General features: G+C 39.6%; 1 protein-coding gene across 1 annotated transcript in view; it reads right to left on the bottom strand.

Annotated features, from left to right (window-relative positions):
- cercam (cerebral endothelial cell adhesion molecule) overlaps positions 1–23,057 on the bottom strand; it is a 28,721-nt gene extending 5,664 nt beyond the window's left edge. The window contains exons 1-10 of the mRNA XM_062055136.1: positions 22,207–23,057; positions 17,232–17,342; positions 17,035–17,152; positions 13,653–13,787; positions 11,709–11,913; positions 11,517–11,636; positions 7,219–7,295; positions 5,508–5,614; positions 883–1,015; positions 60–187 (exon numbers count right to left, since the gene is read on the bottom strand). Coding sequence (XP_061911120.1) covers positions 60–187; positions 883–1,015; positions 5,508–5,614; positions 7,219–7,295; positions 11,517–11,636; positions 11,709–11,913; positions 13,653–13,787; positions 17,035–17,152; positions 17,232–17,342; positions 22,207–22,439 — 1,367 coding nt within the window. The 5' untranslated portion in view covers positions 22,440–23,057. The remainder of the gene's footprint in view (positions 1–59; positions 188–882; positions 1,016–5,507; positions 5,615–7,218; positions 7,296–11,516; positions 11,637–11,708; positions 11,914–13,652; positions 13,788–17,034; positions 17,153–17,231; positions 17,343–22,206) is intronic.
- Between the last annotated feature and the right edge of the window lie 1,566 nt (positions 23,058–24,623).

The following is a 24,623-nucleotide window of genomic DNA, read 5'->3' as shown; positions in this document are numbered from 1 at the left end:
ACAATAAAAGAATACAAGTGATAATAATTGTCCACTAAAGGGAATAAAGTATTGCTCACATGAGGTCCCAGTCCAGCTCCACCTGCTCCACCTCCTCCATCAGTCTCAGGACTCGCCGCTTGAAGTTGGCCTGAAAGCGAACGTCGTCCTCAAACACCAACGCTTTGTCCAGCTGCATGTCCACCATCTGTACACACACACACTTTCATTATACACACACACTATCATGCATTATATACACACCATCTCTACACACACTTTTATTATACATTATACACACACACACCATCTCTACACACACTATTATACATTATACACACCATCTGTACACACACTTTGATTATACACACACCATATTATACATTATATACACACACTTTTATTATACATTATATACACACACCATCTGTACAATACACTATTATACATTATACACACACACACCATCTGTACATACACTATTATACATTATATACACAAACTATTATACATTATACACACACACACCATCTGTACATACACTATTATACACACACACTATTATACATTATACACACACTCCATCTGTACATACACTATTATACATTTTATACACACACACTATTATACATTATACAAACACACTATTATACATTATACACACACCATCTGTACATACACTATTATACATTTTATACACAAACTATTATACATTATACACACACACACTATCTGTACATACACTATTATACATTATACACACAAACTATTATACATTATACACACACACACACACTATCTGTACATACACTATTACACACACACACACACACACACACACACACACACACACACACACACACACACACACACACACACACATTTGTTGTTGTTGTTCCTGACCTCCTTCCAGATGTAGAAGTGACTGAGGAAACATCCCACCTCCCCTTTGGTCAGAGTGCGTCCTGAGAAGGGATCGTAATAACCTGGCAGCAAGTCCACACCCAGGATCTTGATGGCACTGCTGTTTAATGCACTGCACACACACACACACACACACACACGCACACACACACACACACACACACGCACACACACACACACACACACACACACACACACACACACACACACACACACACACACACACGCACACGCACACGGACACGCACACACACACACTTCTAATTAGATGACATATTCATTTTGTGAGCCAACATGGAAGTAGGAAATATTAGTGTAGTACAAGTAGTAGTACTGCTAATAGGGCTGTAGTAGTATTAGCACTAGTAGTACTAGCGTAGCACTAGTAGAATCATCATAGCACTAGTAGTACCAGTGTAGCACTAGTAGTATCATCATAGCACTAGTAGTACCAGCGTAGCACTAGTAGTATCAGCGTAGCACTAGTAGTACCAGCGTAGCACTAGTAGTATCAGCGTAGCACTAGTAGTACCAGCGTAGCACTAATAGTACCAGCGTAGCACTAGTAGTACCAGCGTAGCACTAGTAATATCAGCGTAGCACTAGTAGTACCAGCGTAGCACTAGTAGTATCAGCGTAGCACTAGTAGTACCAGCGTAGCACTAGTAATATCAGTGTAGCACTAGTAGTATCAGTGTAGCACTAGTAGTACCAGCGTAGCACTAGTAGTACCAGTGTAGCACTAGTAGTATCAGCGTACCACTAGTAGTACCAGCGTAGCACTAGTAGTACCAGCGTAGCACTAGTAGTACCAGCGTAGCACTAGTAGTATCAGCATAGCACTAGTAGTACAAGTGTAGCACTAGTAGTACCCGCGTGGCACTAGTAGTACCAGCGTAGCACTAGTAATATCAGTGTAGCACTAGTAGTATCAGTGTAGCACTAGTAGTACCAGCGTAGCACTAGTAGTACCAGTGTAGCACTAGTAGTATCAGCGTAGCACTAGTAGTACCAGCGTAGCACTAGTAGTACCAGTGTAGCACTAGTAGTACCAGCGTAGCACTAGTAGTACCAGCGTAGCACTAGTAATATCAGTGTAGCACTAGTAGTACAAGTGTAGCACTAGTAGTACCAGCGTAGCACTAGTACTATCAGTGTAGCACTAGTAGTACCAGCGTAGCACTAGTAGTATCAGTGTAGCACTAGTAGTATCAGCGTAGCACTAGTAGTACCAGTGTAGCACTAGTAGTACCAGCGTAGCACTAGTAGTACCAGCGTAGCACTAGTAATATCAGTGTAGCACTAGTAGTACAAGTGTAGCACTAGTAGTACCAGCGTAGCACTAGTAGTATCAGTGTAGCACTAGTAGTACCAGCGTAGCACTAGTAGTATCAGTGTAGCACTAGTAGTATCAGCGTAGCACTAGTAGTATCAGCGTAGCACTAGTAGTACCAGCGTAGCACTAGTAGTATCAGTGTAGCGTAGCACTAGTAGTACCAGCGTAGCACTAGTAGTACCAGCGTAGCACTAGTAGTACCAGCGTAGCACTAGTAGTATCAGTGTAGCACTAGTAGTACCAGCGTAGCACTAGTGGTACCAGCGTAGCACTAGTAGTATCAGCGTAGCACTAGTAGTACCAGCGTAGCACTAGTAGTACCAGCGTAGCACTAGTAGTATGCCCGCCGCTTTTGAGGTAGTTCCACGTCCGGCCGCGCTGGCAAGGAGAACACAAACATCTCCCCAGCTGCCCAACAATAGTACTACTAAAGTACTATTAGTAACAATTTGTAGTAGTAGCGGAGTACTATTAATACTACACTAGTAACAATTTGTAGTAGTAGTGGAGTACTATTAATACTACACTTGTACTATTAGCAGTCGTACTACCAGTCACACTACTAATAATACTATGACCAGTAATAGTTACAATACTAGTACTACACTACTAATAGTACTACGACTGGCACGAGTAATAATAGTAGTACTACACTATTACAAGTAATATGACTGGTAATACTACTATTAATAGTAGCAGAACTAGTCGGAGTATCAGCAGTAGTACTAATAATAGTTTTAGTAGTGGTACTAGTATTACTGTAGCACTAATAGTTGTACCGTTAGTACTACTACTATGTGGTAGTACTAGTAGTAGTACTAATAGCAGTAGCAACAGTACTACTAAGAGTAGTACTACTATTATTACACTACCAGAAGCAGTGTCGTATTAGTAGTAATACTAGCATTAATACTACACTACTGCGAGTACTACTACTGGTATTATGACTGGTAATACTAACAGTATCAGTAGTATTACTGGTAGTATTGTAGTAATACTGGCAGTAGTCCTCATAGTATTGTCGTACAATTATTAATACTGATAGTACTGCTAGTAGTAGAACTAACAGTTCTACAAGTAGGAGGACCTTTTTTAGTAGGCCTAGAGGTACTACTAATAGTATTAATGTAGTACCAGTAGTAGTACTAGTTGTACTGTATCACTAGTAGTAGTGCCAATAGTACTACTAAGCCTAGTAGTAGTATCAGTAGTAGTTTGTAGTAGTAGTAGTTTTAGTATTGTAGTACTCCTAATATTACACTATTACTCGTACTAGACTGGTGGCAGTGGTACTACTAGTACTACACTACTAATAGTAATAATTCAAGTACTACAGTACTACTAATACTAAGACTGGTACTAGTAATATTAGTATAACTATACTACTACTGGTACTACGACTGGAAATAGTAGTAACACTAGTACTAAGGCTGGTCGTACTAACAGTAGCGGTGGTATTACCAGAAGGACTGTAGTAATACTACTGTCATTGTAGTAGTAGTATTCCTTACTTTCTGTCCACAGAAGTACTGTAGTAGTACTACTATCAGTATAGTAGTACCACAAGTAGTAGTAGTGGTCCTTACTTCCCGTCTACAGAAGTACTGTTGTACTACTACTATCTGTATAGTAGTAGTAGTAGTATTCCTTACTTGCCGTCTACAGAGGCACTGTGGTAGTACTACTATCATTGTAGTAGTAGTAGTATTCCCTACTTGCCGTCCACAGAAGTACTGTAGTAGTACTACTATCAGTGTAGTAGTACCACAAGTAGTAGTAGTGGTTCTTACTTCCCGTCTACAGAAGTACTGTTGTACTACTACTATCTGTATGGTAGTAGTAGTAGTATTCCTTACTTGCCGTCTACAGAGGCACTGTGGTAGTACTACTATCATTGTAGTAGTAGTAGTAGTATTCCCTACTTGCCGTCCACAGAAGTACTGTAGTAGTACTACTATCAGTGTAGTAGTAGTATTCCTTACTTGTGTCTACAGAAGTACTGTTGTAGTACCACTATCAGTATTGTAGTAGTACTAGTAGTAATACTTACTTGCCGTCCACAGCATCTACCACTTTGACGTCCACTTCAAGTTCGTTAAGAGACAACAACATTAGTAGTACTACTATCAGTGTAGTAGTAGTACTATAAGTATAGTAGTAGTAGTAGTATTCCTTACAGTATTGTAGTAGTACTAGCAGTAATACTTACTTGCATTCCACAGCATCTACCACTTTGACGTCCACTTCCAGTTCATTGAGTGATAACAACATTAGTAGTACTACTATCAGTGTAGTAGTACTAGTAGTAGTATTCCTTAGAGTATTGTAGTAGTACTAGTAGTAATACTTACTTGCATTCCACAACATCTATCTCTTTGACGTCCACTTCCAGTTCATTGAGTGACAACAACATTAGTAGTACTACTATCAGTGTAGTAGTACTATCAGTGTAGTAGTAGTAGTAGTATTCCTTAGAGTATTGTAGTAGTACTAGTAGTAATACTTACTTGCCGTCCACAGCATCTACCACTTCGACGTCCACTTCCAGTTCGTTAAGAGACAACAACATTAGTAGTACTACTATCAGTGTAGTAGTAGTAGTAGTAGTAGTAGTATTCCTTAGAGTATTGAAGTAGTACTAGTAGTAATACTTACTTGCCGTCCACAGCATCTACCACTTTGACGTCCACTTCAAGTTCGTTAAGAGACAACAACATTAGTAGTACTACTATCAGTGTAGTAGTAGTAGTAGTAGTAGTAGTATTCCTTAGAGTATTGTAGTAGTACTAGTAGTAATACTTACTTGCCGTCCACAGCATCTACCACTTCGACGTCCACTTCCAGTTCGTTAAGAGACAACAACATTAGTAGTACTACTATCAGTGTAGTAGTAGTAGTAGTAGTAGTAGTAGTAGTAGTAGTATTCCTTAGAGTATTGAAGTAGTACTAGTAGTAATACTTACTTGCCGTCCACAGCATCTACCACTTTGACGTCCACTTCAAGTTCGTTAAGAGACAACAACATTAGTAGTACTACTATCAGTGTAGTAGTAGTAGTAGTAGTAGTAGTATTCCTTAGAGTATTGTAGTAGTACTAGTAGTAATACTTACTTGCCGTCCACAGCATCTACCACTTTGACGTCCACTTCCAGTTCATTGAGAGACAACAACATTAGTAGTACTACTATCAGTGTAGTAGTAGTGGTAGTAGTAGTAGTAGTAGTAGTATTCCTTAGAGTATTGTAGTAGTACTAGTAGTAATACTTACTTGCCGTCTACAGCATCTACCACTTTGACGTCCACTTCCAGTTCATTGAGAGACAACAACATCCTGTTTCTGCGATCAGGGCGTCGCCGTAAGTTGATCAAGTAAATCTGAAGACACAAAATTATTATTTTAGTGTTTTAGTATTTGGTGTTCAATAGTATATTAAACTAATCTATTATTATTATTATTATTAATAATAATTTTAGCAACGCACTATATACATGTAATCCATTATTATTTTTATTATTACTAGAAATGTGCTATACAAATCTCATCCATTATTATTATTATTATTATTATTATTATTAGCCATGCACTATATACATCTAGTCCATTAGTATTAGTATTATTATTATTATTAGCCATGCACTATATACATCTAGTCCATTAGTATTATTAGTATTATTATTATTAGTTAAGTTAAAGTTAAAGTTAAGTTAACTTTAACTTAACTAATAATAATAATTTTAGGAACGCACTATATACATGTAATCCATTATTATTTTTATTATCATTACTAGAAATGTGCTATACAAATCTCATCCATTATTATTATTATTATTAGCCATGCACTATATACATCTAGTCCATTATTATTATTATTATTAATATTATTATTATTATTAGCCATGAACTATATACATCTAGTCCATTAGTATATTATCATTATTATTATTATTAGCCATGCACTATATACATCTAGTCCATTATTATTATTATTAGAAACGTGCTATAAAAATCTCATCCATTATTAGTATTTATATGATTGGTATTATTAATATTATTATTATTAGAAACACACTATATACATCTAATCCATTATTATTATCATTATTATTAGAAACCTGTTATATAAATCTCAGCCATAATTATTATTATAATTATTATCATTATTATTATTAGCAATGCACTAAATACATCTAATCCATTATTATTATTATTATGATTAGAAACCTGTTATATAAATATCAGCCTTAATTATTATTATTATTAGTATTATTATTAGCAACGCATTAAATATATCTAATCCATTATTATTATTACATTATTATTATTATTACAAACATACTATATACATCTCATCCATTATTATTATTATTAGAAACGTGTTATATAAATCTAATCCATTATTATTATTATTATTATTACTATTAGGAGCATGCTATATAAATCTCATCCATTATTATTATTATTATTAGAATCATGCTATATATATATATATATATATATATATATATATATATATATATATATATATATATATATATATATATATATATATATATATATATATATATATATATATATATATATATAATCCATTATTATCACTATCATTATTATTATTTATTATTAGAATTGTTCAATATACATCTCATTCATTATTAATATTATTATTTATATTAATGCACTATATACATCTTATCCATTAGTATTATCATTAGAAACGTGCTATATAAATCTCATCCATTATTAAAAATATAATTATTATTAGAAACATGTTGTATAATCTAATCCATTATTATTATTATTAGAAATATGCAATATAAATGTAGTCCATTATTGTTATTATTAAAAAAGTGTAGAAAAATCTAACCCATCATTATTATCATTAATATAAACACACTATATATATCTAACCCATTATTATTATTATTATTATTATTATTATTATTATTATTATTATTATTGTTGTTAGAAACGTGCTGACCTCATCAAAGCCCATCAGGTCTCGCTGCTTGGGGGACAAGTGGACGTAGCGTGAAGGCTTCATGGGAGGACCGTCGACTGTTGGACGTACAGTAAGACTATAAATATATCATGTCACCTACTGTACATCTAGACATTCTTACTCAGGGACTATTATATAGGATTATAAATATATCATGTCACCTACTGTACATCTACACATTCTTACTCAGGGACTATTATATAGGACTATAAATATATCATGTCACCTACTGTACATCTAGACATTCTTACTCAGGGACTATTATATAGGACTATGAATATATCATGTCACCTACTGTACATCTAGACATTCTTACTCAGGGACTATTATATAGGACTATAAATATATCATGTCACCTACTGTACATCTACACATTCTTACTGAGGGACTATTATATAGGACTATAAATATATCATGTCACCTACTGTACATCTACACATTCTTACTGAGGGACTATTATATAGGACTATAAATATATCATGTCACCTACTGTACATCTACACATTCTTACTCAGGGACTATTATATAGGACTATAAATATATCATGTCACCTACTGTACATCTAGACATTCTTACTCAGGGACTATTATATAGGACTATGAATATATCATGTCACCTACTGTACATCTAGACATTCTTACTCAGGGACTATTATATAGGACTATAAATATATCATGTCACCTACTGTACATCTACACATTCTTACTCAGGGACTATTATATAGGACTATAAATATATCATGTCACCTACTGTACATCTACACATTCTTACTCAGGGACTATTATATAGGACTATAAATATATCATGTCACCTACTGTACATCTACACATTCTTACTCAGGGACTATTATATAGGACTATAAATATATCATGTCACCTACTGTACATCTAGACATTCTTACTCAGGGACTATTATATAGGACTATAAATATATCATGTCACCTACTGTACATCTACACATTCTTACTCAGGGACTATTATATAGGACTATAAATATATCATGTCACCTACTGTACATCTACACATTCTTACTCAGGGACTATTATATAGGACTATAAATATATCATGTCACCTACTGTACATCTAGACATTCTTACTCAGGGACTATTATATAGGACTATGAATATATCATGTCACCTACTGTACATCTAGACATTCTTACTCAGGGACTATTATATAGGACTATAAATATATCATGTCACCTACTGTACATCTACACATTCTTACTCAGGGACTATTATATAGGACTATAAATATATCATGTCACCCACTGTACATCTAGACATTCTTACTCAGGGACTATTATATAGGACTATGAATATATCATGTCACCTACGGTACATCTAGACATTCTTACTCAGGGACTATTATATAGGACTATAAATATATCATGTCACCTACTGTACATCTAGACATTCTTACTCAGGGACTATTATATAGGACTATAAATATATCATGTCACCTACTGTACATCTAGACATTCTTACTCAGGGACTATTATATAGGACTATAAATATATCATGTCACCTACTGTACATCTACACATTCTTACTCAGGGACTATTATATAGGACTATAAATATGTCATGTCACCTACTGTACATCTACACATTCTTACTCAGGGACTATTATATAGGACTATAAATATATCATATCACCTACTGTACATCTACACATTCTTACTCAGGGACTATTATATAGGATTATAAATATATCATGTCACCTACTGTACATCTACACATTCTTACTCAGGGACTATTATATAGGACTATAAATATATCATGTCACCTACTGTACATCTAGACATTCTTACTCAGGGACTATTATATAGGACTATAAATATATCATGTCACCTACTGTACATCTACACATTCTTACTCAGGGACTATTATATAGGATTATAAATATATCATGTCACCTACTGTACATCTACACATTCTTACTCAGGGACTATTATATAGGACTATAAATATATCATGTCACCTACTGTACATCTAGACATTCTTACTCAGGGACTATTATATAGGACTATAAATATATCATGTCACCTACTGTACATCTAGACATTCTTACTCAGGGACTATTATATAGGACTATAAATATATCATGTCACCTACTGTACATCTACACATTCTTACTCAAGGACTATTATATAGGACTATAAATATATCATGTCACCTATTGTACATCTACACATTCTTACTCAGGGACTATTATATAGGACTATAAATATAGCATGTCACCTACTGTACATCTAGACATTCTTACTCAGGGACTATTATATAGGACTATGAATATATCATGTCACCTACTGTACATCTAGACATTCTTACTCAGGGACTATTATATAGGACTATGAATATATCATGTCACCTACTGTACATCTACACATTCTTACTCAGGGACTATTATATAGGACTATGAATATATCATGTCACCTACTGTACATCTACACATTCTTACTCAGGGACTATTATATAGGACTATGAATATATCATGTCACCTACTGTACATCTACACATTCTTACTCAGGGACTATTATATAGGACTATAAATATATCATGTCACCTACTGTACATCTACACATTCTTACTCAGGGACTATTATATAGGATTATAAATATATCATGTCACCTACTGTACATCTACACATTCTTACTCAGGGACTATTATATAGGACTATAAATATATCATGTCACCTACTGTACATCTACACATTCTTACTCAGGGACTATTATATAGGACTATGAATATATCATGTCACCTACTGTACATCTACACATTCTTACTCAGGGACTATTATATAAGACTATTAATATATCATGTCACCTACTGTACATCTAGACATTCTTACTCAGGGACTATTATATAGGACTATGAATATATCATGTCACCTACTGTACATCTACACATTCTTACTCAGGGACTATTATATAGGATTATAAATATATCATGTCACCTACTGTACATCTACACATTCTTACTCAGGGACTATTATATAGGACTATGAATATATCATGTCACCTACTGTACATCTACACATTCTTACTGAGGGACTATTATATAGGACTATGAATATATCATGTCACCTACTGTACATCTACACATTCTTACTCAGGGACTATTATATAGGACTATGAATATATCATGTCACCTACTGTACATCTACACATTCTTACTCAGGGACTATTATATAGGATTATAAATATATCATGTCACCTACTGTACATCTACACATTCTTACTCAGGGACTATTATATAGGACTATAAATATATCATGTCACCTACTGTACATCTAGACATTCTTACTCAGGGACTATTAAATAGGACTATAAATATATCATGTCACCTACTGTACATCTACACATTCTTACTCAGGGACTATTATATAGGACTATAAATATATCATGTCACCTACTGCACATCTAGACATTCTTACTCAGGGACTATTATATAGGATTATAAATATATCATGTCACCTACTGTACATCTACACATTCTTACTCAGGGACTATTATATAGGACTATAAATATATCATGTCACCTACTGTACATCTACACATTCTTACTCAGGGACTATTATATAGGACTATAAATATATCATGTCACCTACTGTACATCTACACATTCTTACTCAGGGACTATTATATAGGACTATAAATATATCATGTCACCTACTGTACATCTACACATTCTTACTCAGGGACTATTATATAGGACTATAAATATATCATGTCACCTACTGTACATCTACACATTCTTACTCAGGGACTATTATATAGGACTATGAATATATCATGTCACCTACTGTACATCTAGACATTCTTACTCAGGGACTATTATATAGGATTATAAATATATCATGTCACCTACTGTACATCTACACATTCTTACTCAGGGACTATTATATAGGATTATAAATATATCATGTCACCTACTGTACATCTACACATTCTTACTCAGGGACTATTATATAGGACTATAAATATATCATGTCACCTACTGTACATCTACACATTCTTACTCAGGGACTATTATATAGGATTATAAATATATCATGTCACCTACTGTACATCTAGACATTCGTACTCAGGGACTATTATATAGGATTATAAATATATCATGTCACCTACTGTACATCTACACATTCTTACTCAGGGACTATTATATAGGACTATAAATATATCATGTCACCTACTGTACATCTACACATTCTTACTCAGGGAGTCCAGGTGCAGGTGTACAGTAAGACCCGGGAGTATGAATATGTCATGTCTTACTCAGGGAGTCCAGGTGCAGGTGTACAAAGTTGAGGCGGTCGTCCTCCAGCGTGTGCTGAGGTTTAGCGGGCACGTTGAGGTAGCCGTAGCGCTCCTTGTTGCACAGGAACATCTGGACAGCTGCAAAACAACGGCCGGGTATCAGACTACTTGCTGGAACGGTGCGCCGAAAGGTGCGGCGCCAACACCCACCTGCGGCGCGGCAGGAGAAGGCGAAGACGATGATGTCGTCGTAGGGCCAGGAGTACTCCTTGTGAGGCGGGTAGAAGGCCAGCCTCTTCATGCCCTCCTTCCTCAGGTCCAGCAGCATGGTGGAGTGCACCATGGGCACGGGGAGGCAGCCCAGGCGCTGGCGGTGGCGGGTGGGGAAATACTCCGCCGTCCTCCTGTAGTAACCCTGAAGAAGAACACCTTAGGTCCGTCCTCCTGTAATAACCCTGAAGAAGGACACCTTAGGTCCGTCCTACTGTAATAACCCTGAAGAAGGACACCTTAGGTCCGCCCTCCTGTAATAACCCTGAAGAAGAACACCTTAGGTCCGTCCTCCTGTAATAACCCTGAAGAAGGACACCTTAGGTCCGTCCTCCTGTAATAACCCTGAAGAAGGACACCTTAGGTCCGCCGTCCTGTAATAACCCTGAAGAAGCACACCTTAGGTCCGTCCTCCTGTAATAACCCTGAAGAAGGACACCTTAGGTCCGTCCTCCTGTAATAACCCTGAAGAAGGACACCTTAGGTCCGTCCTCCTGTAATAACCCTGAAGAAGGACACCTTAGGTCCGTCCTCCTGTAATAACCCTGAAGAAGGACACCTTAGGTCCGTCCTCCTGTAATAACCCTGAAGAAGGACACCTTAGGTCCGTCCTCCTGTAATAACCCTGAAGAAGGACACCTTAGGTCCGTCCTCCTGTAATAACCCTGAAGGACACCTTAGGTCCGTCCTCCTGTAATAACCCTGAAGAAGGACACCTTAGGTCCGTCCTCCTGTAATAACCCTGAAGAAGGACACCTTAGGTCCGTCCTCCTGTAATAACCCTGAAGAAGGACACCTTAGGTCCGTCCTCCTGTAATAACCCTGAAGAAGGACACCTTAGGTCCGTCCTCCTGTAATAACCCTGAAGAAGGACACCTTAGGTCCGTCCTCCTGTAATAACCCTGAAGAAGAACACCTTAGGTCCGTCCTCCTGTAATAACCCTAAAGAAGGACACATTAGGTCCGTCCTCCTGTAATAACCCTGAAGAAGGACACCTTAGGTCCGTCGTCCTGTAATGACCCTGAAGGACACCTTAGGTCCGTCCTCCTGTAATAACCCTGAAGAAGGACACCTTAGGTCCGTCCTCCTGTAATAACCCTGAAGGACACCTTAGGTCCGTCCTCCTGTAATAACCCTGAAGAAGGCCACCTTAGGTCCGTCCTCCTGTAATAACCCTGAAGAAGGACACCTTAGGTCCGTCCTCCTGTAATAACCCTGAAGAAGGACACCTTAGGTCCGTCCTCCTGTAATAACCCTGAAGAAGGACACCTTAGGTCCGTCCTCCTGTAATAACCCTGAAGGACACCTTAGGTCCGTCCTCCTGTAATAACCCTGAAGAAGGACACCTTAGGTCCGTCCTCCTGTAATAACCCTGAAGAAGGACACCTTAGGTCCGTCCTCCTGTAATAACCCTGAAGAAGGACACCTTAGGTCCGTCCTCCTGTAATAACCCTGAAGAAGGACACCTTAGGTCCGTCCTCCTGTAATAACCCTGAAGAAGGACACCTTAGGTCCGTCCTCCTGTAATAACCCTGAAGAAGGACACCTTAGGTCCGTCCTCCTGTAATAACCCTGAAGAAGAACACCTTAGGTCCGTCCTCCTGTAATAACCCTAAAGAAGGACACATTAGGTCCGTCCTCCTGTAATAACCCTGAAGAAGGACACCTTAGGTCCGTCGTCCTGTAATGACCCTGAAGGACACCTTAGGTCCGTCCTCCTGTAATAACCCTGAAGAAGGACACCTTAGGTCCGTCCTCCTGTAATAACCCTGAAGGACACCTTAGGTCCGTCCTCCTGTAATAACCCTGAAGAAGGACACCTTAGGTCCGTCCTCCTGTAATAACCCTGAAGAAGGCCAGAAAGACACCTTCTGGTGACTCACCTGTGGGGTTATGCCACACCAGTAGTTGGAGTAGGCGCCCTGAGAGTCCAACATGGGCGCCGTGATGGACTTGTTCTCGGCTACGAGCAGGTTGAGGGTGTCGGGGTTGGTCAGGATGTTGTCGGCGTCTGCGTACTGGAAGACAAACACCAGGAGCGCCCGCTTCAAAACTTGTGCCAGCTTTCTGCAACCAGCAATTATTGACACGACAGACGTCAACACCGACATCAAACACTTGGGAGGTGACGTAAAATGTTTCGACCATACTTTTTTTTTTTTATTGGATGTGAGGAATGATTGAATTGTGCCCCAGAAAAGAACCAAGAATGGCGGGGAAAAGGCATAGAGAATAACATAGTGCTAGCTAGCAGACTACTTCCTGGTGCATAGAGAATAACGTAGTGCTAGGTAGCAGACTACTTCCTGGTGCATAGAGAATAACATAGTGCTAGCTAGCAGACTACTTCCTGGTGCATAGAGAATAACATAGTGCTAGCTAGCAGACTATTTCCTGGTGCATAGAGAATAACATAGTGCTAGGTAGCAGACTACTTCCTGGTGCATAGAGAATAACATAGTGCTAGCTAGCAGACTACTTCCTGGTGCATAGAGAATAACAGTGCTAGGTAGTAGACTTTTTCCTGGTGCATAGAGAATAACATAGTGCTAGTTAGCAGACTACTTCTTGGTGCATAGAGAATAACAAAAGGACTCTACCATTTATTTTCTTCATGGGGGTTCTAGCATTACTCATAAGTGTTAAATAAAAATAATGAAAACAAAAAATAAACAATCAAAATGTTAAATCTAAAAATAAACAATTTTCCTTCATTTACTGTGGCTTGCCATGTCATTTGTCATGGGCGGGTGTGAGCTCCTCCATTGTCTCCTGGATCACTGATGACTTGTCTGACTGGGGAGCTCCCTGTGGGATACTGTGCTCAGTGGTGTAGGTGCTCCACAGTCCTGTCTCCTTTCCAGTTCACCCTGTACACCTCAGACTTCCAGTACAGTTCCAGGTCCTGCTACCTGCAGAAATACTCTGAAGACTCTGCTGTGGTCGGGTGTATCGGAGAGGGACAGGAATTGGGGTACAGGACACTGATCGCTGACTTTGTGGAGTGGTCTCAGGCCAACCATCTGCTCCTTAATGTGGACAAGACCAAAGAGCTGGTCATGGACTTCAAGAAGAGAATGACCCCTGTGGAGCCCATCAAGATTCAGGGCCGGGAGGTGGCACTAGTGGGGAAGTACAAGTACCTGGGAGTCCACTTGGACAGCAGACTGGACTGGAAGGACAACCGCAAAGCTGTTTACAAGAAGGACATGAGCAGAATCTTTTTCCTGAGGAGGCTTAAGTCCTTTAATGTGTGCAGCAAGATCTTTTATCAGTCTGTTGTGGCCAGTGCCCTGTACTTTGTAGTGCTTTGTTGGGGCAGCAGCACCAGCAGAAGAGACTTCAACTGGATTGACAAACTGATCCGGAAAGCCGGCCAAACTATTGGCACAGAGTTGGAGGCGTTTGTGTCAGTGAGGGACAGGATGTCGGCGGCCCTAAAAGCCCAGAAGAGAAGGATGACGTACCAGGATGTCGGCGGCCCTAAAAGCCCAGAAGAGAAGGATGACGTACCAGGATGTCGTCGGCCCTAAAAGCCCAGAAGAGAAAGATGACGTACCAGGATGTCGTCGGCCCTAAAAGCCCAGAGGAGAAGGGTGACGTACCAGGATGTCGTCGGCCCTAAAAGCCCAGAAGAGAAGGGTGACGTACCAGGATGTAGTCGGCCTTAAAAGCCCAGAAGAGAAAGATGACATACCAGGATGTAGTCGGCCCTAAAAGCCCAGAAGAGAAGGGTGACGTACCAGGATGTCGTCGGCCCTAAAAGCCCAGAAGAGAAGGGTGACGTACCAGGATGTCGTCGGCCCTAAAAGCCCAGAAGAGAAAGATGACGTACCAGGATGTCGTCGGCCCTAAAAGCCCAGAAGAGAAGGGTGACGTACCAGGATGTAAAAATCATTTCAGTAGGCCTTAAAGGCCTACTGAAATGATTTTTTTTAATTTAAACGGGAATAGCAGATCCATTCTATGTGTCATACTTGATCATTTCGCGATATTGCCATATTTTTGCTGAAAGGATTTAGTAGAGAAAATCGACGATAAAGTTCGCAACTTTTGCTCGCTGATAAAAAAAAAGCCTTGCCTGTACCGGAAGTAGCGTGACGTCACAGGAGCTAGTATTCCTCACAATTCCCCATTGTTTACAATGGAGCGAGAGAGATTCGGACCGAGAAAGTGACGATTACCCCATTAATTTGAGCGGGGATGAAAGATTCGTAGATGAGCTATGCTAAAAACATTAGCTCTCCACCTACGCCAGCCAGCCCTCATCTGCTCATCAACACCCGTGCTCACCTGCGTTCCAGCGATCGGCAGAAGGACGAAGGACTTCACCCGATGCGTTTGGCGGCCCGGAGACGTAGGAAGTCAAGGTGAGGTCGGCGGCTAGCGCGTCTGCTCTCCAACAAAGTCCTCCTGGTTGTGTTGCTGTAGTCCGCTGCTAATACACCGATCCCACCTACAACTGTCTTCTTTGCAGCCTTCATTGTTCATTAAACAAATTGCAAAAGATGTCCAGAATACTGTGGAATTATGAAATGAAAACAGAGCTTTTTGTATAGGATTCTACGGGGTACCATAACTTCCGTTAAACTGACTTCGTCACGCGCATACGTCATCATACCGCGACGTTTCAGCCGGATATTTCCCGGGAAATTTTAAATGTCACTTTATAAGTTAACCCGGCCGTATTGGCATGTGTTGCAATGTTAAGATTTCATCATTGATATATAAACTATCAGACTGCGTGGTCGGTAGTAGTGGGTTGCAGTAGGCCTTTAAAAGCCCAGAAGAGAAGCGTGACGTACCAGGATGTAGTCGGCCCTAAAAGCCCAGAAGAGAAGGGTGACGTGCCAGGATGTAGTCGGCCCTAAAAGCCCAGAAGAGAAGGATGACGTACCAGGATGTCGTCGGCCCTAAAAGCCCAGAAGAGAAGGTTGACGTACCAGGATGTAGTCGGCCCTAAAAGCCCAGAAGAGAAGGGTGACGTACCAGGATGTAGTCAGCCCTAAAAGCCCAGAAGAGAAGGTTGACGTACCAGGATGTAGTCGGCCCTAAAAGCCCAGAAGAGAAGGGTGACGTACCAGGATGTAGTCTGCCCTAAAAGCCCAGAAGAGAAGGGTGACGTACCAGGATGTAGTCTGCCCTAAAAGCCCAGAAGAGAAGGGTGACGTACCAGGATGTAGTCTGCCCTAAAAGCCCAGAAGAGAAGGGTGACGTACCAGGATGTAGTCGGCCCTAAAAGCCCAGAAGAGAAGGGTGACGTACCAGGATGTAGTCGGCCCAGCGCTTCCTGGCAAAGTTGAGCGCCGCCTGCTTGAGCTTCATCACGTACTCGTAGCGACTGTTGGGCCAGTGCTTTGGCCCCAGCTCTCCTGCGTAGGACCTGCAGGTTTTGGGGACAGCGTCAGGTGGAGGTCACCTGAAGGTGGAGTTCACCTGAGGGTGAAGACCAAGGTTCTTACACGGGTCGCTCCGAGGGTCTCCATTCCACGTAGTGGTAGAACTTCTGCATGACCGTCAGCCACTCCTTCAGCACGGCTGTGGTGTTGTCGGCATTGTGATCTGTGGCTGCCCTGGGAGACACACACAGTCAACTTCTGGTGGGCGATCTCTTCTATGAGTGTTATTGCGGCTGGAACTAATTCGCTTTTGTTGCAAATGTTGAGAGAAGGAGTGCGGCATGCACTCTTGGTGAGTCGTATGGAAACAGGAAACAAGGTGAGCAACTTCTGGTGGTCTCTGTCCGTGGAGTTTTATTGCAGCTGGAACTAATTCGCTTTTATTGCAAATTATAAGAGAAGGCGTATGTGAAGGCGGGCGGGATGCACCATAGATGAGTCGTAAGGAAAAAGGGAAAAAGGTGAGCAACTTCTATTAGTCTCTGTTCATGGAGTGTTATCACAGCTGGAACTAATTCACTTTTATTGCAAATGTTGAGAGAAGGCGTACGTGAAGGTGGGCGGCATGCATTCTAAATGAGTCTCGTATAGAAATAGAAAACTCAGTGAGCAACTTCTGGTAGTCTCTCTGAAAGGAGTGCTATTGCGGCTGGAACTAATTCACTTTTATTGCAAATGTTGAGAGAAGGCGTACGTGAAGATAGGCGACATGCACTTTGGATAAGTCGTGTAGAAACAGAAAACAAGGTGAGCAACTTCTGGTGGTCTCTGTTCATGGAGTGTTATCACAGCTGGAACTAATTCACTTTTATTGCAATTGCTGAGAGAAGGCGTACGTGAAGGCGGGCGGCATACACTCTGAATGAGTCGTATAAATGCAGTAAACTTAGTGATAAACCTCTGGTGGTCTCTCCTCAAGCAGTGCTATTGCAGCTGGACCTAATTTGTCTGTATTGCAAATGTCGAGAGAAGGCGTACGTGAATGTGGGCGGCATGCATTCTGAATGAATCTCGTATAGAAACAGGAAACAAGGTGAGCAACTTCTGGTGGTCTCTGGTCATGGAGTGTTATCGCAGCTGGAACTAATTCACTTTTATTGCAAATGTTGAGTGAAGGCGTACGTGAAGGCGAGCGGCATGCAGTACAGTAAACAGTCAACTTAGTGATAAACTTCTGGTGGTTTCTCCTCAAGCAGTGCTATTGCAGCTGGAACTAATTTGGCTGTATTGCAAATGTTGAGAGAAGGTGTACGTGAAGGCGGACGGCATACATGCTGAATGAGTCATATAGAAACAGAAAATGTATTGAGCAATTCTGGTGGACTCTTTTCAAAGAGTGTTTTTGCAGCTGGAACTACGTCACTGCATTTATTTATTTATTTATTTTGTCCTGTCCAGCTTCTCAGGCAAATCATATATAGGGGGGAGCCGTGAGCGTTACTTTCACAGGGAGTCTTATTGCAGCGGGAACTAAGCAAAGTGTGTCATCAAATGTGAGTTAGCAACGGTAAAAACAACCTATGCTGTGATGCACGTTTAGATTTTTTTATAAGGTATACACTACAGAGTTTGTAGGGGGAGGCCACGAGGTGTGAGCTTTACGCTTACGGGGAGAGATGTGGAGTGTTATTGCAGCTGGAACTAATCAAAGTGTGACAACAAAGATTGAGAGGAAGGCCAGAGTTTACAAAGGTAATTCACTGTGACGCCAGGTTAGATTTCTTTGGAAGGTTGACACCACAAACAGAGTGAGCTTTACTCTTGCAGGGACAGACTTGGGAGTGTTATAGCAGCTGGAACTAGTCAAAGTGGGAAAACGAATGTTGTGACATTGTAAAGGTAATAACAACCTTTGCAAGTTTAGGTTTTTTTTTGGAAGGTTGACACTACAAACAGAATTTGTCTGGGGAGCTGTGAGCTTCACTCTTACAGGGAGTGTTATTGCAGCGGAAAACTAATCAGTGTGACAACAAATATTGTGAGTTTGTTAAGGTAATAACAAACTTCGCCGTGATGCAAGTTTAGTTTTTTTTTTGAAAGTTAACACTACAAACATAGTTTGTAAGGCAAGCCGTGAGCTTTTTACTCTTAGAGGGAGTGTTGTATCAGCTGGAACGAATCAAAGTGTGACACTAAATGCTGTTGTGAGTTTGTAAAGGTAAAAATCTTCCCTGTGAGGCAAGCCTAGGTGTTTTCGAAAGGTTGACACCAAAAACACAGTTTGTAGGGGGAGGCGTGAGCTTTAGTCTTACAGGGAGAGAACTGGAGTGTTGTAGTAGATGGAACTAACAAAAGTGTGACACTAAATGTTGTTGTGAGTTTGTAAAGGTAATAACAAACTTCAATGTGATGCATGTCTAGGTTTTTCTTGGAAGGTCGGCACTACAAACAGAGAATTTGTAGGGGGAGCCGTGAGCTTTTAATCTTACGGGGAGTGTTCTTGCAGCTGGAACTAATCAAAGTGTGACAAAAATAGGGGTGTAAAGGTAAAAACAACCTTTGCTGTGAGGCTTGTTTAGGTTGGCATTACAAACAAAGTTTGTAGAGGGAGGCGTGAACTTTACTCTGACAGGGACTGTTGTAGCAGCTGGAACTAATCAAAGTGTGACAACAAATAAGTGTGTAAAGGTAAAAACAACCTTTGCTGTGAGGCAAGTCTAGGTTGGCAGAACAAACATTAAGTTAGTAGGGGGAGGCGTGAAGGTTACTCTCACGGGGAGAGAATTGGAGTGTTGTAGTAGCTGGAACTAACAAAAGCGTGACATTAAATGTTGTTGTGACTTTGTAAAGGTAATAACGAACTTCAATGTGACGCAAGTCTAGGTTTTTTCTTGGAAGGTCGGCACTACAAACAGAGAATTTGTAGGGGGAGTCTTGAGCTTTTACTCTTATGGGGAGTGTTATTGCAGCTGGAAGTAATCAAAGTGTGACAACTAAATAAGTGTAAAAACAACCTTTGCTGTGAGGCAAGTCTAGGTTGGCACTACAAACACAACATTTTTAAGGGGAGCCCTGAGCTTTTACGCTTACGGGGAGTGTTATTGCAGCTGGAAGTATTCAAACTGTGACAAATAAATAAGTGTAAAAACAACCTTTGCTGTGAGGCAAGTCTAGGTTGGCACTGCAAACACAACATTTTTAGGGGGAGCCCTGAGCTTTTACGCTTACGGGGAGTGTTATTGCAGCTGGAAGTATTCAAAGTGTGACAAATAAATAAGTGTAAAAACAACCTTTGCTGTGAGGCAAGTCTAGGTTGGCACTGCAAACACAACATTTTTAGGGGGAGCCCTGAGCTTTTACGCTTACGGGGAGTGTTATTGCAGCTGGAAGTATTCAAAGTGTGACAAATAAATAAGTGTAAAAACAACCTTTGCTGTGAGGCAAGTCTAGGTTGGCACTACAAACACAACACTTTTAGGGGGAGCCCTGAGCTTTTACGCTTACAGGGAGTGTTATTGCAGCTGGAAGTAATCAAAGTGTGACAAATAAATAAGTGTAAAAACAACCTTTGCTGTGAGGCAAGTCTAGGTTGGCACTACAAACACAACATTTTTAGGGGGAGCCCTGTGCTTTTACGCTTACGGGGAGTGTGTATTGCAGCTGGAAGTATTCAAAGTGTGACAAATAAATAAGTGTAAAAACAACCTTTGCTGTGAGGCAAGTCTAGGTTGGCACTGCAAACACAACATTTTTAGGGGGAGCCCTGAGCTTTTACGCTTACGGGGAGTGTTATTGCAGCTGGAAGTAATCAAAGTGTGACAAATAAATAAGTGTAAAAACAACCTTTGCTGTGAGGCAAGTCTAGGTTGGCACTGCAAACACAACATTTTTAGGGGGAGCCCTGAGCTTTTACGCTTACGGGGAGTGTTATTGCAGCTGGAAGTATTCAAAGTGTGACAAATAAATAAGTGTAAAAACAACCTTTGCTGTGAGGCAAGTCTAGGTTGGCACTGCAAACACAACATTTTTAGGGGGAGCCCTGAGCTTTTACGCTTACGGGGAGTGTTATTGCAGCTGGAACTAATCAAAGTGTGACAAATAAATAAGTGTAAAAACAACCTTTGCTGTGAAGCAAGTCTAGGTTGGCACTACAAACACAACATTTTTAGGGGGAGCCCTGAGCTTTTACGCTTACGGGGAGTGTTATTGCAGCTGGAAGTAATCAAAGTGTGACAAATAAATAAGTGTAAAAACAACCTTTGCTGTGAGGCAAGTCTAGGTTGGCACTACAAACACAACATTTTTAGGGGGAGTCCTGAGCTTTTACGCTTACGGGGAGTGTTATTGCAGCTGGAATTAATCAAAGTGTGACAAATAAATAAGTGTAAAAACAACCTTTGCTGTGAGGCAAGTCTAGGTTGGCACTACAAACACAACATTTTTAGGGGGAGCCCTGAGCTTTTACGCTTACGGGGAGTGTTATTGCAGCTGGAACTAATCAAAGTGTGACAAATAAATAAGTGTAAAAACAACCTTTGCTGTGAGGCAAGTCTAGGTTGGCACTGCAAACACAAAATTTTTAGGGGGAGCCCTGAGCTTTTACGCTTACGGGGAGTGTTATTGCAGCTGGAACTAATCAAAGTGTGACAAATAAATAAGTGTAAAAACAACCTTTGCTGTGAGGCAAGTCTAGGTTGGCACTGCAAACACAACATTTTTAGGGGGAGCCCTGAGCTTTTACGCTTACGGGGAGTGTTATTGCAGCTGGAAGTAATCAAAGTGTGACAAATAAATAAGTGTAAAAACAAAACTTTGCTTTGCAGGTTGGCAGAACAAACATCAAGTTTGTAGCGGGAGGCGTGAAGGTTACTCTGACTGTGACGCCCGGTACTCGCTGCAGTTGAGTGCCAGGGTGCAGAGCTCCATGAAGAAAGAGGAAGTAGGTGGGCGGGCACTAAATGTAGCGACATGAGATACCCGGTACTCGCTGCAGTTGAGTGCATAGAATGGATAATGGTAATGAACACATACTACACTGAGATGCCCGGTACTCGCTGCAGTTGAGTGCATAGAATAGATGATGGTAATGAACACATACCAGACGGAGATGCGCTCTTTGGGGTAGTGCAGCCTCTCCAGGGCCCCCAGGAAGTAGGGCAGGGAGTGGGCCGCGTTCCTGGCGATGATGGCGACCACCACGGTGGGAGGCTGCATCCTGGACTCCTCCGGGGATCTTTCCTCGGAGAAGTAGCCGCGGGTCGGCGACAGGAAGACGGCGAAGAGCAGCGCCAAGTGACGGCGGAGGAACATCCTGGTGGCGGAGGAACACATCTTTCTTACATCTCCTGCCGCCCGCGGACACCAAACTAGCTGCAGGACGCCGAACAACTACAACTTTTCAACACAACTACAACTTTTCAACACAACTACAACTTTCACAACTACAACTTTTCAACACAACTACAACTTTTCAACACAACTACAACTTTTCAACACAACTACAACTTTCACAACTACAACTTTTCAACACAACTACAACTTTTCAACACAACTACAACTTTTCAACACAACTACAACTTTCACAACTACAACATTCACAACTACAACTTTTCAACACAACTACAACTTTTCAACACAACTACAACTTCCAACACAACTACAACTTTCACAAGTCCAACTTTTAACTCCAAAAACGTGCAGGACGCGTCAGAAGTCCAACATAAAAAGAAGTTCTTCCAAGTTCTCTCCAGCCCCTTTTTTCTCTCCCTCCTGACAAGTTGGATAGTTTCCCTTCTCAGCTTACAACTTCCGCTCATGCCGCCAACATGTCCGGCCAGAAAGTTGTCTTGCATCGCAAAAATAAATAGTCAATAAATAGAAAGTATTGCAACAACAAAAGTGAAAGAATGCGGTGAAAAAAAATGGGGGGAAAATGAAGAAGTTTTTATGGTGACGTCGTCGCTCAGCGAGGCGGCACTTGCACATTTTCACCACTGCGGGGCGCTGTTTGACCAACTTCAAGCCCCCACAACGACTACTAATATTACTAATATTACTAGTATTACTAGTATTACACTACTAACATTACTAGTATTACACTACTAATATTACTAGTATTACACTACTAATATTACCATTATTACAGTACTACAATTAGTTATATTACAGTACTAATATGTACTAGTAATATTAGTATTATTACAGTACTAATATTAGTATTATTACAGTAATAATATTAGTATTATTACAGCACTACAATTAGTTATATTACAGTACTAATATGTACTTGTAATATTAGTATTATTACAGTACTAATATTAGTATTATTACAGTAATAATATTAGTATTATTACAGCACTACAATTAGTTATATTACAGTACTAATATGTACTTGTAATATTAGTATTATTACAGTACTAATATTAGTATTATTACAGTAATAATATTAGTATTATTACAGCACTACAATTAGTTATATTACAGTACTAATATGTACTTGTAATATTAGTATTATTACAGTACTACAATTAGTATTAGTATTATTACAGTACTATTATTACATCTACTTCCTGTTTTTAATTGTTGGACAATTTCATGAAATGCTGGCGATGATGGATAGGATTCTCATAATAATAATAATAATCAAAAACAAATGAAAGTGAATTAGCATCTATGCTAACACAACATGTCCCGGCTAAGTAGAGGCCGGCTGTTGCCATGACAACATCAGAGATGGCAATACCTCGCTTTGACGCGTCACTTTGTGATGCTTTTGTTTTACAAATGTTTTTATATGTGAATCTAAATGTTAAAGACGTCATAATAAATCCATTTTTGTTTTGAATTCTACCATATTTTGTTTGTAATTGCTACAAAATACTACTTTTTTGGTAATATTTTGACATTTTTATTCAGAATGTTACCCATTTATTTGGCATTTTGTTGTTAAATTTGAGATTTCCCCCCCTCATTATGACGTATAAATGTACATCATTAATTTCCTGTAATAAGGACTTATGGTACAAATATATTCTTGGTAGACTTCAACTGTTTCTCACCATAAAAATCGGATTTTTTTTGGTAAAATGTAAAAAAAAAAAAGATAATAATAATGCTTAAACATTAAATGATTTATTTCACCGTATTCAAACTTTATTGTCGTACCTTTATGGTTTATTCATGTCATAAAATGAACACTTAATTACCATAAATATAATATTATAACTTGTTTTTTTCTTTTATTAAGAACAATTTTCCCTGAGAAAATGAGGTTTATTTCCAAAATATTGTGACTTATTACCTTTTGATTTTCCTCACTTCATGATTGATTACGTCAAATAATAAAATGTTTTAGATGACATATTCATGAATTGCTTCAAAATCAATACTTTTCTTATTGTTACAACTTCTCGGCTACAAAAGTACTAAACTACTTTTATCTGGTAATATTTTGCCATTTTTCTTTAGAATCTGACACATTTATTCTTGCAAAACTGCAAAAACTGAATGACCTCA

The sequence above is a fragment of the Entelurus aequoreus genome, linkage group LG08 (assembly GCF_033978785.1).
Source record: "Entelurus aequoreus isolate RoL-2023_Sb linkage group LG08, RoL_Eaeq_v1.1, whole genome shotgun sequence".
NCBI classification, from domain to species: Eukaryota; Metazoa; Chordata; class Actinopteri; order Syngnathiformes; family Syngnathidae; genus Entelurus; species Entelurus aequoreus.
This window is presented reverse-complemented; position numbering and strand designations above follow the sequence as displayed.